General features: G+C 40.1%; 1 protein-coding gene across 1 annotated transcript in view; it reads right to left on the reverse strand.

Moving 5' to 3' along the window:
• The window catches only part of LOC148540741 (ferric reductase 1-like), a 134745-nt gene extending 123615 nt beyond the window's left edge, over window positions 1-11130 (reverse strand). Inside the window, exons 1-2 of the mRNA XM_088481963.1 lie at window positions 11048-11130; window positions 7550-8003 (exon numbers count right to left, since the gene is read on the reverse strand). Coding sequence (XP_088338089.1) covers window positions 7550-8003; window positions 11048-11130 — 537 coding nt within the window. The remainder of the gene's footprint in view (window positions 1-7549; window positions 8004-11047) is intronic.
• Between the last annotated feature and the right edge of the window lie 2860 nt (window positions 11131-13990).

Here is a 13990-nt window from a genome sequence, read left to right on the forward strand (position 1 = left end):
CAAAACAAACTTCAATAACTCACAATGACAGTGCAAACGCTTCAGTGCAATCTGCATTGCCCACTGAGCAGGTGTGTACAAATGGAATCAGTGTTTTCACCACTACTGTACATTATTATTTTCCTCACTTCAGTTTAGGCCTCAGAATTCCCTGACCACCCTATTGCCCCCTACCTCTGGGCAGGACAGGAGAAGCAGCAGGCAAACAGATTTTAATAGTAATTTTGTTTTACCAATACTAGTGTTAAATGAATGCAATATTAGCAACCATGTACACACATGTTATGTGTTTACTAGTATGTAATTTATGCTATGTTATACATTATGTTGCTTGTTTCAAAACATAGAACAATCATTCTAGGATTTTAAATTTTTATCATGCTATGTAATACATATATTTATATTAAAATTCTATGGAATGGTAAAATGCTTGCGATTAGGTAGGGAAGACTGGGAGGCAGGGGAAGGGGGGTGTAGAAATAATTGAGTACTGAAGAAAGTGCAGAATATGCAGAAAGATATTTACATTTACCATAGATACAAGTCTTCTTGCTGCATTCTCAATGTGATCATTGCTGCTGACTGGAGTGCTACTAAAATGCTATTGTTTTATGATGTCATAGTTACCTATTGTGTTTTAGTGTTTAGAATCAATATTATTAACCTACAATATACAATTATAGCCAATATTACACAACCCATGCTTGGTGGTAGACTAACTCTGCATCATAAAAGTAGCCTAGATTGTGCAGGGGCTATTGACAGGACTGGAGGATACACAGTCAGGGGCAAATGCAGGAGGATTTGTAGGGGGTGGGGAAACAAATCCACCCACATGCCTCTCACACATGAATACATTTTGGTAAGTATAGTCGGACTACAGAATGGCCCCCAAAAACATATTTGGCCCTCACACTCACTTGGACTGCACACTGACTGCCACCCTTCCCTTCACATACACACACACTCTTCGGCTGAGCAATAGTAGATAGCGGATTATACTCACTGGACGGTATGCAGTCAGGAAGCCGATGGTCGAAATGCCGACTCCCAGCTTCCCGACTGTGCAATCACAACAGGGGACTAATAATGGGTGTCGAAATCCTGATGCCTATCATTATCCCTACGCCGGGAGCCCGACGCCCGGCATACCAAATGAAGGTAAAGCGGGTGGCGGTGTGGACAGCTGCAGGGGGAGGGTTAGGTTAGGAGGTTAGGGGTTCCCGGGGGGGGGGGACTAGGGTTAGGCACCCCCCGGGAAAGTTAGGGTTAGGCTACGGGAAGGGGGGGGGTTACAATTAGGCACCCCTGGGGGGAGGTTAGGGCTAGGCACCCCCTTGGGAGGCATAGGTTTAGGCTGCGGGGAAGGGGGGGGGGTTAAGTTTAGGCACTTACAGGGGGGGGGTAGAGTTAGGCACTAGGGGGGAGGATAGGGTTAGGCACCCCTAAGGGAGAGATAGAGTTAGGGAGGGGAGAGGGTAAGGTATAGGTTTACTTACCTATCGGGATCTTCACTGCTGCCAATCTTCTGCCGCAGGGACATAGGACATAGGTCCGGCGGTCATTCATACCGATCCCCACTGGACAAGTGGATGCTCTGCAATGGCATGGGAAGAGCTACAACAGGACATGCGCAGAATCTCCGATTTGGCCACCTGCTTTTATTAAACACAAGTACAGAAAGCTCTGATGATCAGAACTCTCATTCTGAATAGCTGCCGTTCATGGGTGGTAGCTCTGATTCACTGTTGTCTCAGTCTAAAAAATAATGTTTTTAATCCATCAAGAGGGGTTTCTGGTTAGAAACCCCCCCTGTGTGTGCCACTGTCTGGGACTCAGACTTATTGACGGGACAGATAGAAACACAAGCAGGACTAAGGGACAGACACAATGACATGATAGACAGGCTCACAGGTTAGAAAGGCAGACACACAGGATAGGCAGATACACAAGCAGGACTGAGGGACAGTCACACTGAACACAGCCTCATATGTCAGAGAGACACACAGTATTTCTCCCTCTTTCCCCTGCAGATCTACAGACTTCCCTGAGGGCTGTGCTGGATGATATCTGATAACGTAGGAGGCCGATAAATAAAAGGAGACACCCGCACCAGTGCGTGACCTGCTCTTAAGTATTCCTTTGAAATTAATGTTCATTTTCAAATAAAGAGGTGCTATTCACTATAGAAATCAAGTCATTTATATGAGGAAAAGAAATAGTGTAATGGTGCACTGGTCACATCAATGCATTAAAATATAACTTGTATTCATTTATTTAAAACAATTGCAACACCAATAAGTTAATATTAACATATCCACATACCCTATATATATTGTATCATTTTCACAGGAATAGGGTGGGAAAATATTTCTAAATTCTGTGACAGGAGTTCATGAAAAGCACACATAACAAATAAATATCTTTTCTTGGTCTCACTCCTGTGATCATCTCCAAAAGTTATGTAACAACCTCACCAATATCTAGTTGTCCTTGTAACATTTGTTGCACCTTACAATTATACAATGTTGCTCTTCTCTCCGAATAACCCTCCACTGCAATGAACTAGATGGAGATGCAGATTTAATAAAATCAGTTATTGTATATTTGCTCACATGGTGTTCAATTTACTGCACTTATTCATGTGAAAATGATGATATATATATATATATATATATATATATAGGGTGTGTGGATATGTTAATTTTCACTTATTGGTGTTGCAATTGTTTTAAATAAATGAATAAAAGTTATATTTTAATGCATTGATGTGACCAGTGCACCATTACACTATTTATTTTCTTCATATAAATAATGTAGAGGAGGCCCTCAGCACCCACCTATATGTTCTGCTGCTTCCTGAACTAGTCCTTCCCATACCATCAGTTGACAGCCCTCATATGGTACTGAAGATCCTTCATGACAGGAAATATGAGCACTGATTTTCATCACCTACAGTATGAGGAGTTTCTGGGCAACATGAAAGCCCCATTAAGGGCACAACTGTATGAATATATTATTACTGTAGAGCTGTAAACTTACCCCTACGTAAAACAGTCCTGTTTAGCTGTAAGGAGAAGATAATAAAACATATTTGCTTCTATTCAACTCACTTTAGTTTGAAGGTCAAAACTGGGAAATATATACTAATGACATATTTGATATTTTTAATCTTCCATTCAGAAAGAGAGACAGAACAAAATAGTTCATAGAACAAAATAAATGGATCTCATATTTAGAGAAAATCTCTTATAAGGTATTTTACCGGGATGTAGTTTGGAAGCCAACGGTCTAAATGCCGACCACTGGCTTCCAGAATTTCTAATCCCGTTGTGGTAGTAATGACAGGTGTTGAAAACTCGACGCCTGTCATTAACCAGATACCGAAAGACCGACGCCCAGCATAGCGAATGAAGGTAAGCCGGGCGCCGGGTGCAGACAGCCACGGGGGGAGGTTTAGGTTTAGGGATCCTGGGGGGACTTAGGGTTAGGCACCCCCCCTGGGAGGGTTAGGTTTAGGCTAGGGGAAGGGGGTTATGGTTAGGCACCCCCCCTGGGAGGCTTAGGTTTAGGCTAGGGGAAGGGGGTTATGGTTAGGCACCCCCAGGGGGAGGTTAGGGGTAGGCATCCCCCCGGGGGACTTAGATTTAGGCTGCGGGGAAGGGGGAGTTAGGTTTAGGCACTTGGAGGGGGATTAGGGTTAGGCACTTGGGGGGGAGGTTAGGGTTAGACACCCTTAAGGAGGGTTAGGGTTAGGGGTGGGAATTAGGTTAGCAATACTTACCTTAGAGATGATCGGGATCTCCACCCTTGTCATGCTGCCACTGTCGGGATTTACTTGCTACACCCCTTTTACCAGTGGTAGACATTTCCCTATTTAGGAAGCCCCTTAACATTTAACAATCCTAGAAAATATTTTCTAAATCTTAAAAAGCCATACAATCCCAAGGTATAACATTTTAATATATAAGGCATAACATAACTTGCAAAGAATGGGAAAGCCTATTTAAGAAGGTTTGCAATGGTACATGTATGGCCACAATCTCTTATCACTGTCACACACATGCCTAATCTCCCAGAATGGTGATGAGCATCATTCAGCTGCACCGACAAACTTTTATTAATAAATTGTGGCAATAGAGGATTTTCTAAGGATATGATAAATAGATCCTTAAATATGTTTTATACTTGCTCAATATATAGAATTTTATTTTTAGAATACTGTCTCTTTAAAATTACACTAGACCCAGAATGCTATATTATGATAATGTCTATACAAAACAATAAAAGATCAAACTGCACTCAAATTTCAGTCGCAGCATAAATGACAGTTTATCTTGGGAATATTGGATTACATACAGTACATTCCTCGGTATAAAGCAGATTAGCGTAGTTCAGCTAACTCATGTGATTACAGACATGTTTGCACTTTGCACAGTATATGATGCCTGTGATTTATGACCAATAATACTTTGTACTTTCTATTTTTCCTAATAGCAACATGATTTTGATTTTAGAATGTCTGTTTAATACTCTGATGGAGAACATTCCTTAACACAGTGCTCACAATTATTACAATCTAATCTAGTTGTGTGGGGGGATCAGTACCTATGTGCAGTGGTTCAAATCCCGACGCCGGAAGACCGGCACCAGTGAAGATCCCGACAGCTGTAAAGGTAAGTAGTAACTAACCTAACCCCCCTAACCCTAACCCTCCCTTAGGGTTGCCTAACCCTAACCCTCCCTCCCTAGTGCCTAACCCTAACCCCCCCTCTAAGTGCCTAAACCTAAACCCCCCTCCCTAAACCTAAGTCTCCTGGGGGGTGCCTAACCCTAACTTCCCCCCCGGGTGCCTAACCCTAACCCCCCCTTCCCCTAGCCTAACCTTCCCGGGGGGGATGCCTTACCCTAAGTCCCCCCTGGGAGCCCCTAACCTAACCCTCCGCCCCGCAGCTGTCCGTACCCGACGTACGGCTTACCTTCAATCGGTATGCCGGGCGTCGGGCTCCCGGCATAGGTAAAATGACAGGCGTCGGGATCTCCACACCTGTTATTAGACCCCTGCCGGGATTAGAAAGTCGGGAAGCCGGCGGTTGGCATTTGGACCGTCGGCTTCCTGACTGCATCCCATATGAGTTGCAGGCAATTCTAACTGTTTGACTGAAACTACAAATAATCCCAGAAAATATTGCCTAAATCTTAAAAGAGCACTCGAACCCAACACATAACATTTTAATATATGGAACATAAATATCAATGCATTTTTAGGGCCATATTTAATCACAAATCCCATTTGTATCATGGTTGTGAGGTGATAAATTAATTAAACCCCAACTCGCAATGTGAAAATTAATTTTTATTGTTTGCATTTAATGTTGTTGAGGTATTGTTGTAGTCCTGTAAAAAATCCCTGCCCAATGAAAGGTTATAAGAAAAGTGATAGCTACTGTTATCACTTTACCTCCAGCTTTGAACCCAGTGAGCATATTGCACATGTGTGCACATTTCTATGTAGTTTTATATCTGTACTCTTAAAGAGCAGAAAGTCTGATACCAAACAGGAAAATACTTTTTTGCAAATAATATTTATAAACCAAGAGTTTGGACATTGTCATTCAGCAGAAAGATTAAAGAGAAAGTTTGTGGTGCACCAAGGAATTAAATACAAGTGTACTCTAGTGGGATGATCCACTAAATGGATCAAAATAAGAATTCCTGTTTGGTGCACTCTTAGATACAGAATACAGTTTATAAAATGTGACTTTTAATATTTAATTAAAAATAGCTAGCCACACAAAAGTAAATATTTACACATATATTACACACTCTTTAAAAAAACAATAATTAAATAGAAGGTGAATTATAGATAACTGAGCTCATTTGAAGCTCTTAGGGGTCAATTTACTAAAGGTAAATTTTAATCTATTTTTAATTGATTAAAAATCGATCTAAATTGGTTAAGATCAATATTGTGTTTCAGGGGTAAATCGCACATTTACTAACACTTAAAAATAGAAAGTTTCAAAGGTGAGTAACCCTCAGATTGCGCAAGAGATACAATTCTGCAGCTCCCAACCACACAGAAGATGAAGTAATACCAACTTCAAAAGGGTACAACAAAACAGAAAAGTGTGTCTTGGATAGCGCTAATTGCATGTAATGCCTTAAATTAGGAAGGGAAATATGCATAAAATACCCATCCAATAAAATGAGATCATTTATTCAGACAAAAATAGATTAAAAACAAGAACATTCATAACAAAGATATAAAGAAGGAATTGGGATCCAAGATGTTAAAATCTCACCAAGTGGAGATGCTGCGGTGGGTTAATGCTAAAAATTAGCAAAGGGTCCCGGACCAAAGTTAGCTCGGTACCACCGCAGAAAACTTTATAGTAGTCCAAATGGCAACAGGATCCCAAAAGACATTCCTCCTGATTCACAAACTTGCACCTCCTGCAACGCGTTTCGGACCTCTCAGGATCCTTCCTCAGGCAAAGGTAGTTTGTGATTAAAAGACAGATCCTATTTATCCCCTGCAATTTCTTATTGGTCCTCCAGTTCCCGCTTTTTTTCACGGCAAACATCACGATGACGTCACTTCCGGTCTTAACAGGAAGCTGCTTGCGTTCCATCTATTACAACTTCCTGGAAAAACGGAAGTTATATGCGTTCCACAGCACGATATTTTTTCTCTCTGTTGCTGCACCAAAGAAATGCTAGGGGGTGAATACCAGGCTCCAATCGCGGCCATCTTTGTGGGGTTTTTCAGCGAACTTGAAGTATCCATATAAGTGTGTTCCACTGATTACAAAGCTATGCCGTACTTAGTATTCCGGCAGGGTCCATCCCTCCCTCAGTGGAACACAATTATACACCGCTCCCAGCAGTAGAGGAATCATAAATAGATAAAAGAGAAATATGATAATTAATAAAATGAGAAAATGTTAAAAAACATTAAAAAACATTGAAATATATAAAATTAATCTAAAAACCATTTCAATTCAAAATCAAGGTTTAAGCCTTTAGGCGTAAATGTATCCAAATTAAAAATCCACCTCATTTCGCTGGTGGCCAAACGTTTTTCCATATCCTTTGACCGCCAATGTGGTTTAATTACTTGGATACCCAAAATTTTTAATATATGATTTTCAATTTTTTTATGAATTTTTAAGAAATGGTCCGAGAAGGAATGTGTATTCAAACCCTTCCGAATATTATAGATGTGTTCGGACATTCTTAATTTAAAATTCCTGGTGGTCCTACCAACATAAAACAAACCGCATGTGCATTCTAAAAGATATACAACATATCTTGAATGGCATGTGATGAAATCCTTTATTTTATATGTGGTGCCATTTACTGTAAACTCAGTAATCTTTTTATTATTCATATTAGTTGATGCGGTGGTTCTACACATCAAGCAGCTACCACATCTATGAAAGCCTTTACTCCTTTCACTGGATTGGTTTGTTTCGGGCAAGACACTCCTAACTAATTTATCCTTAAGGGATGGAGCTCTTCTATAAACTGGTTTTATGGGTAGTACTTCACCTAAAACAGGATCATTTTTAAGTACATCCCAATATTTCCCAATAATTTTCTCAATTTGTTTATGGTGGGCACCATATTGTGTGATAAAAGCCCACTCATAATTGTTTTTTTTATTAATTTTAGATTCCTTTGATTTATCTTTTAGGAGGTCTTCCCTCTTAACCTCTCCTATTTGTTGCTTAGCATTCATCAACAAGGAGTCAGAATAACCTTTTACTTTAAATCGTTCAGTCATGTCTTCAATTTGTAGATTTAAAGTGCTTTCATTTGTGCAGTTTCTCTTTAATCTTTTAAACTGTCCCAATGGTATATTTTCAAGCCATCTATTTTGATGTTCGCTATTGGCTTCAATGTAGGAATTAGAATCAGTCACTTTTTTATGGGTTTTTGTACAAATCATTCCATCATCAATATAAATGACCAAATCTAAAAAAACCAATTCGGTTTTACTAATATTAAAAGTCAAATTGATATTAAAACTATTCGTATTTAAAATCTCACAAAAGTTATTAAGATGGGTAATTTCCCCTCTCCAAATAAAAAGTACATCGTCAATAAAACGCCACCAGGACACCAGGTTTGCCCCTCTTCCTTTTATTGGGTCTATATTTAAAGTTTCCCAATATGCCATAAAGAGGTTAGCATAACTAGGGGCAAACCTGGTGCCCATCGCAGTGCCCAATATTTGTAAATAAAATGTACCATTGAAATAAAAATAATTGTTTTTTAGAATAAAAGAGATAGCTTCTAGGATGAACACTTTTAGATCCTCACTATAAGTACTTTGATCCATAAAATATTTAACTGCCTGTAATCCGTTTCTTCTTCAATTATGGTGTATAATGTACTCACATCAGCAGAAATTAAAAAACAATCCTTATTCCATTCAATTTGATTAATTTTTCTAAAAATGTCACCAGTATCTTTTAAATATGCGTTGGTCAATAAAACTAATGATTGTAAATAAAAATCAACCAATGCTGACAAATTCGAAGTAAGACTGTTTGTACCCGATATTATTACTACCCATAAAACCAGTTTATATATATAGAAGAGCTCCATCCCTTAAGGATAAATTAGTTAGGAGTGTCGTGCCCGAAACAAACCAATCCAGTGAAAGGAGTAAAGGCTTTCATAGATGTGGTAGCTGCTTGATGTGTAGAACCACCGCATCAACTAATATGAATAATAAAAAGATTACTGAGTTTACAGTAAATGGCACCACATATAAAATAAAGGATTTCATCACATGCCATTCAAGATATGTTGTATATCTTTTAGAATGCACATGCGGTTTGTTTTATGTTGGTAGGACCACCAGGAATTTTAAATTAAGAATGTCCGAACACATCTATAATATTCGGAAGGGTTTGAATACACATTCCTTCTCGGACCATTTCTTAAAAATTCATAATAAAAATGAAAATCATATAAAAATTTTTTTGGGTATCCAAGTAATTAAACCACATTGGCGGTCAAAGGATATGGAAAAACGTTTGGCCACCAGCGAAATGAGGTGGATTTTTAATTTGGATACACTTACGCCTAAAGGCTTAAACCTTGATTTTGAATTGAAATGGTTTTTAGATTAATTTTATATATTTCAATGTTTTTTAATGTTTTTTAACATTTTCTCATTTTATTAATTATCATATTTCTCTTTTATCTATTTATGATTCCTCTACTGCTGGGAGCGGTGTATAATTGTGTTCCACTGAGGGAGGGATGGACCCTGCCGGAATACTAAGTACGGCATAGCTTTGTAATCAGTGGAACACACTTATATGGATACTTCAAGTTCGCTGAAAAACCCCACAAAGATGGCCGCGATTGGAGCCTGGTATTCACCCCCTAGCATTTCTCTGGTGCAGCAACAGAGAGAAAAAATATTGTGCTGTGGAACGCATATAACTTCCGTTTTTCCAGGAAGTTGTAATAGATGGAACGCAAGCAGCTTCCTGTTAAGACCGGATGTGACGTCATCGTGATGTTTGCCGTGAAAAAAGCGGGAATTGGAGGACCAATAAGAAATTATTGCAGGGGATAAATAGGATCTGTCTTTTAATCACAAACTACCTTTGCCTGAGGAAGGATCCTGAGAGGTCCGAAACGCGTTGCAGGAGGTGCAAGTTTGTGAATCAGGAGGAACGTCTTTTAGGATCCTGTTGCCATTTAGACTACTATAAAGTTTTCTGCGGTGGTACCGAGCTCACTTTGGCCTGGGACCCTTTGCTAATTTTTAGCATTAACCCACCGCAGCATCTCCACTTGGTGAGATTTTAACATCTTGGATCCCGATTCCTTCTTTATATCTATGTTATGAATGTTCTTGTTTTTAATCTATTTTTGTCTGAATAAATGATCTCATTTTATTGGATGGGTATTTTATGCATATTTCCCTTACTAATTTAAGGCATTACATGCAATTAGCGCTATCCAAGACACACTTTTCTGTTTTGTTGTAACACTTAAAAATGTTATATAAAAAATTGTCTATTAGTAATTGTGTGATTTAGCCCCTGAATCACAACATTTAGATTTAGATACATTTTTAATCGATTAAAATCAACCTTTAGTAAATTTACCCATTAGTGAGATGAATATTATAAATTGTATACCATAAGAATGTATAACCATATGTCAAAGGAATAAGTATTACAAGCAATCTCAATAAAGATGGGCTAAATGCATTCTGTAAAATGAAACTAAATTCTCAGTCAGGTAAATATAAAACACTTTGTATCCATGTTAATAAGTAAATCACATATTAGAGTTTATCTTTGTATCCAGCTTCATTGTCCATTACTCTGCTGCATTCAGAAACTTCTTCTGTGCCTGTTATCTTCTGTAGTGCAGTGAGAGTCCATTGCGTCCTCCTGATGCACCTCACTGGCTGGCTCACAGGGAACTCTGGGAAACATGGACACCCCACAATCTTTCCCAGAAGTGCAGGCAGCAGTGTTTGTGTGTGGCAGCATGACTGGGTGTAGGGGGAGGCAGCCCTGTTGCCACTCCAGGTCCCAATGCAACTGCACCCAGGGGGCATGACTAGATCAAAGAAAGATGTGACTAGTGTTTTAGAAGATTCCAAAGCAATACTTTACATACTGAAGGACTACTTGGTGCATCACTGCCCATGGGCGCCCGAGAGGGGGGGGAGCAGGTACAGTTTACCCGGGCTTGCTAGAGGGACCCGGCAGGGCCCGGGTCTGGCATCGCCCCCTTCCTCCCTCACAGCAGCTCAGCACACAGCTTGTGCTGGGCTGCTGTGTGAAACTGCTCGCGGCTGCTGCAGCAGCCGGAGCAGTCTCCTATGGCTGTGGGGGGGGAGCGATCACACTGATCATGCCCCCCTTGCTTAGCACCGGGCTGGGGGGCTTACAGCACCCCCCTCCTCATCTTGCGGTACTGAAAAAGTTATGATTATTTATTTTTATTTATTTCAAGGGGGTGTGGCCACGCCTCCCACGTTAGGCCACGCCCCCTCCATTACCCGGGCCCGGCCAGGGTCTCAACGGCCTTGTCACTGCCTTCATGTTGCTTGGAGCTGATGGACTCCACAAGGTAATATGCCATCTCTTTTGATTCTGCTTCATGTCATGCCTCCCTAACTACACTGTAACTCAGGTCATGCCTCCTTGCATTCTACATATTATCCACATGCTTGCTTATATCCTACAAGGCCTCACATCTTTCCCCTCGGCCCTCCTCCCTCTTCTCTGCCCTATCCTACTACACCTCTCCTGTCCACCCTCTTTCCCATCTTTCCTGCCACTGTTACTGTACAGTCTCATCCTCTTCAGTTTCCCCTAAGGACCACTAAATCCATTGTCCTACCACCCCCTAATGTATCTTACCCCTCCTTTTATGGACAGGATCTTCAATACTATGCCATATACAGCATGGATGACTAAGTTATAAGTAAAATTATAATATGAGTGATGGGGGGGATTGTTGGTATCAAGTCCTCCACTTTACTAGGGACAGCTGGACCCTTAAGTATGGCCCTGCTTATGTTAACCCTATTTAGGAATTGTGACATTGCTATTACTGTCTTGCATTCTTCAGGATTGGATTCTGATTTATACTGTTCATTTGGCCATTTATGTTGCCACTTCCATCTATTCAATATTTATTGGGGAGTTTTTGAAACAGCGCTCTTATAAGAATTGCTAATTGATTTGTTTTGAGGAGCAGCTTAGTTTGTGAGGCATCCACTCTCACCTAAAATCTTGTAATAGTAATATGGTTATTGCTAAGCGCTATACCATTTGTACCTTGTATCTCTGTGCTCTATATGTATATTTTTTTAGCTGGTAATGTAAAGTAGAAGCGTAGAGATGAATATTGATAACCATGCAGGAGTAAATAGGAATTGTATGCATACAGCAGTCCCAAATGAACATCGGTTAGTGATCAAGTCTAAGGTATCATCTAAATGGATACACATCGGTATCCTCTTGGAAAACGTGTGCGAATTAGTCAGATATGTCCTGTACGTGAGGTAAGTAAGTTGTTTTCTGGCAGGGCGACGTCCCGTACCCCCAGGTGCACCAGCTTTCCCTCTACGTCCTCCATGCACACCTCCTGGTGTGCCGTGTTCTCATCCAGGTCCCTCCTGGTCTCAGTTGTTTGTCTTCTTGCCTGTGCTGACTCTGCTGTGCTGTCCAGGATGCCATCCACACTGCCTGACCGCGAGTCTTCTGGGCGACGTGATCTCACGAGATCTTGCGGTGCCCGGGCTCAGCGTTCTGGCAGTGGCTCTACTAGGTTAGCTGCCGAGGAGACTTGCTAGCCATCCGCACTGCCTGACTGTGAGACTTCTGGGTTTCGCGATCTCGCGAGATCACGCGACACCCAGGCTCAGTGTATAGGCAGCGCGATCTGCTCAGTTGTTAACCGAGGAGATTTCGGATGGATAGGTACTCAGTGTTGATAGTGGATTAGGATCGTGAGTTGTGCTTGTGTCTCCAATGCGTTTCGGCCTGTTATGGCCCTTGTCAAGGATACTGATTTGCTTGAGGGGGGGAGGCCTATATTGTGCTTATGTCCAATTGGGATGCAGTGGGTGTGGTCTACTAATCAGCTGTGAATCCACATAATAAAGAAAGAAAGTGCTGTCCTTTCTCAGTCTTTCATATTGTGCATCTGATTACCAGTGGAGTATAAATCTATGGGGTACATAACATACAGGTCTGCTTATATCTTATACCCGGGTTGGTTTTTGTATTATATTATCTTCAAGTATTTATATTATATAATATTGAGTAAAACTATTAAGCAGAACAAATGTTGTAAACTTATTGTTAACCTATTATTTTCATGAAGATAATTTTTGGTAATTTGAATTGCCATTATCCAGAGTACCATGTAGCATGTGTACAGTATTATCCTAATTGATGTTTGATCATATTACCATGCTTAATATACATAGGTAATTACTCGTATGGATACGGGTGCATCATAAGTATGCAGAAAGGGATGAAAATATTTGGATATTTCGGTCTGCTGTAGGTCTGTGAATGTATGTTGTATATAAAATAGCTGTGTATGTTTTTTTAGAGGCAATTGCACAGTCCTTGTGGTGTGTTATCTCTATCTCCCTGTTTGTAACTCAAATCAGTGCATTTGTGTTGAAATCTATGATTAATCCCTTGGATGTCACAGTCTTCAGTGTAAATATCCATTTAATTTCTGTTTTGTCTAGAATGCTTATGTGGTCACCTCCTCTCCAGTTCTTAGGTGGTTGTTCTAGTCCCATAAAGAATAATTCTGATGGGTCCAATCTGTGATGTTCTTTGAAGTGACTTGACACATGATTGGTGTATCCTATCCTAATATTCCTTATATGTTCATAGATTCTACTCTTTAGGGGTCTTTTCATCCTCCCAATATACTGAAATCTGCATTTGATCTTAATAGATATATTAACCCCTTTGTGTCACATGTCATTTCTTGTTTGATCATATACGGAGTATTATTTGTGGTGGATGTGAATTTCATTATTTTTTTTGTCTAGTTTATTTGATCTTGTTGTTTTGCAACCTATACATTTTCCACAATAGTGAAAACCTGTTTTGTGTATATCTCCCAAATTAGATGGTTTCAATGAGTTGGGTTTTATGTGATTTTTTGTAAGTTTGCTCTTCAGATCTGGAGCTTCCTGTAGATAACATGTTGTATCTCAGTGAGTGTCTGTTTCAGGTCATTGTCTTGCAGTAGTAGGTCCCAATGTTTTCTGAGAATCTGTTGTATGTTTTTTGATGCTTGATTGTATTGTGTAATGCAGTGGTTCTCAAACTTGGTCCTCAGGACCCCACACAGTTCACTTATTGCAGGTCACCCAGCAGGTGCACAGGTGTATTCATTAGTCACTGACATGATTTAAAAGATCCACATATAAAGCTAACAGTTTCACTAGTAATTATGTGAGGAG

Source organism: Taudactylus pleione, unplaced genomic scaffold, assembly GCF_031769625.1.
Source record: "Taudactylus pleione unplaced genomic scaffold, aTauple2 ptg000017l, whole genome shotgun sequence".
Lineage (NCBI taxonomy): Eukaryota > Metazoa > Chordata > Amphibia > Anura > Myobatrachidae > Taudactylus > Taudactylus pleione.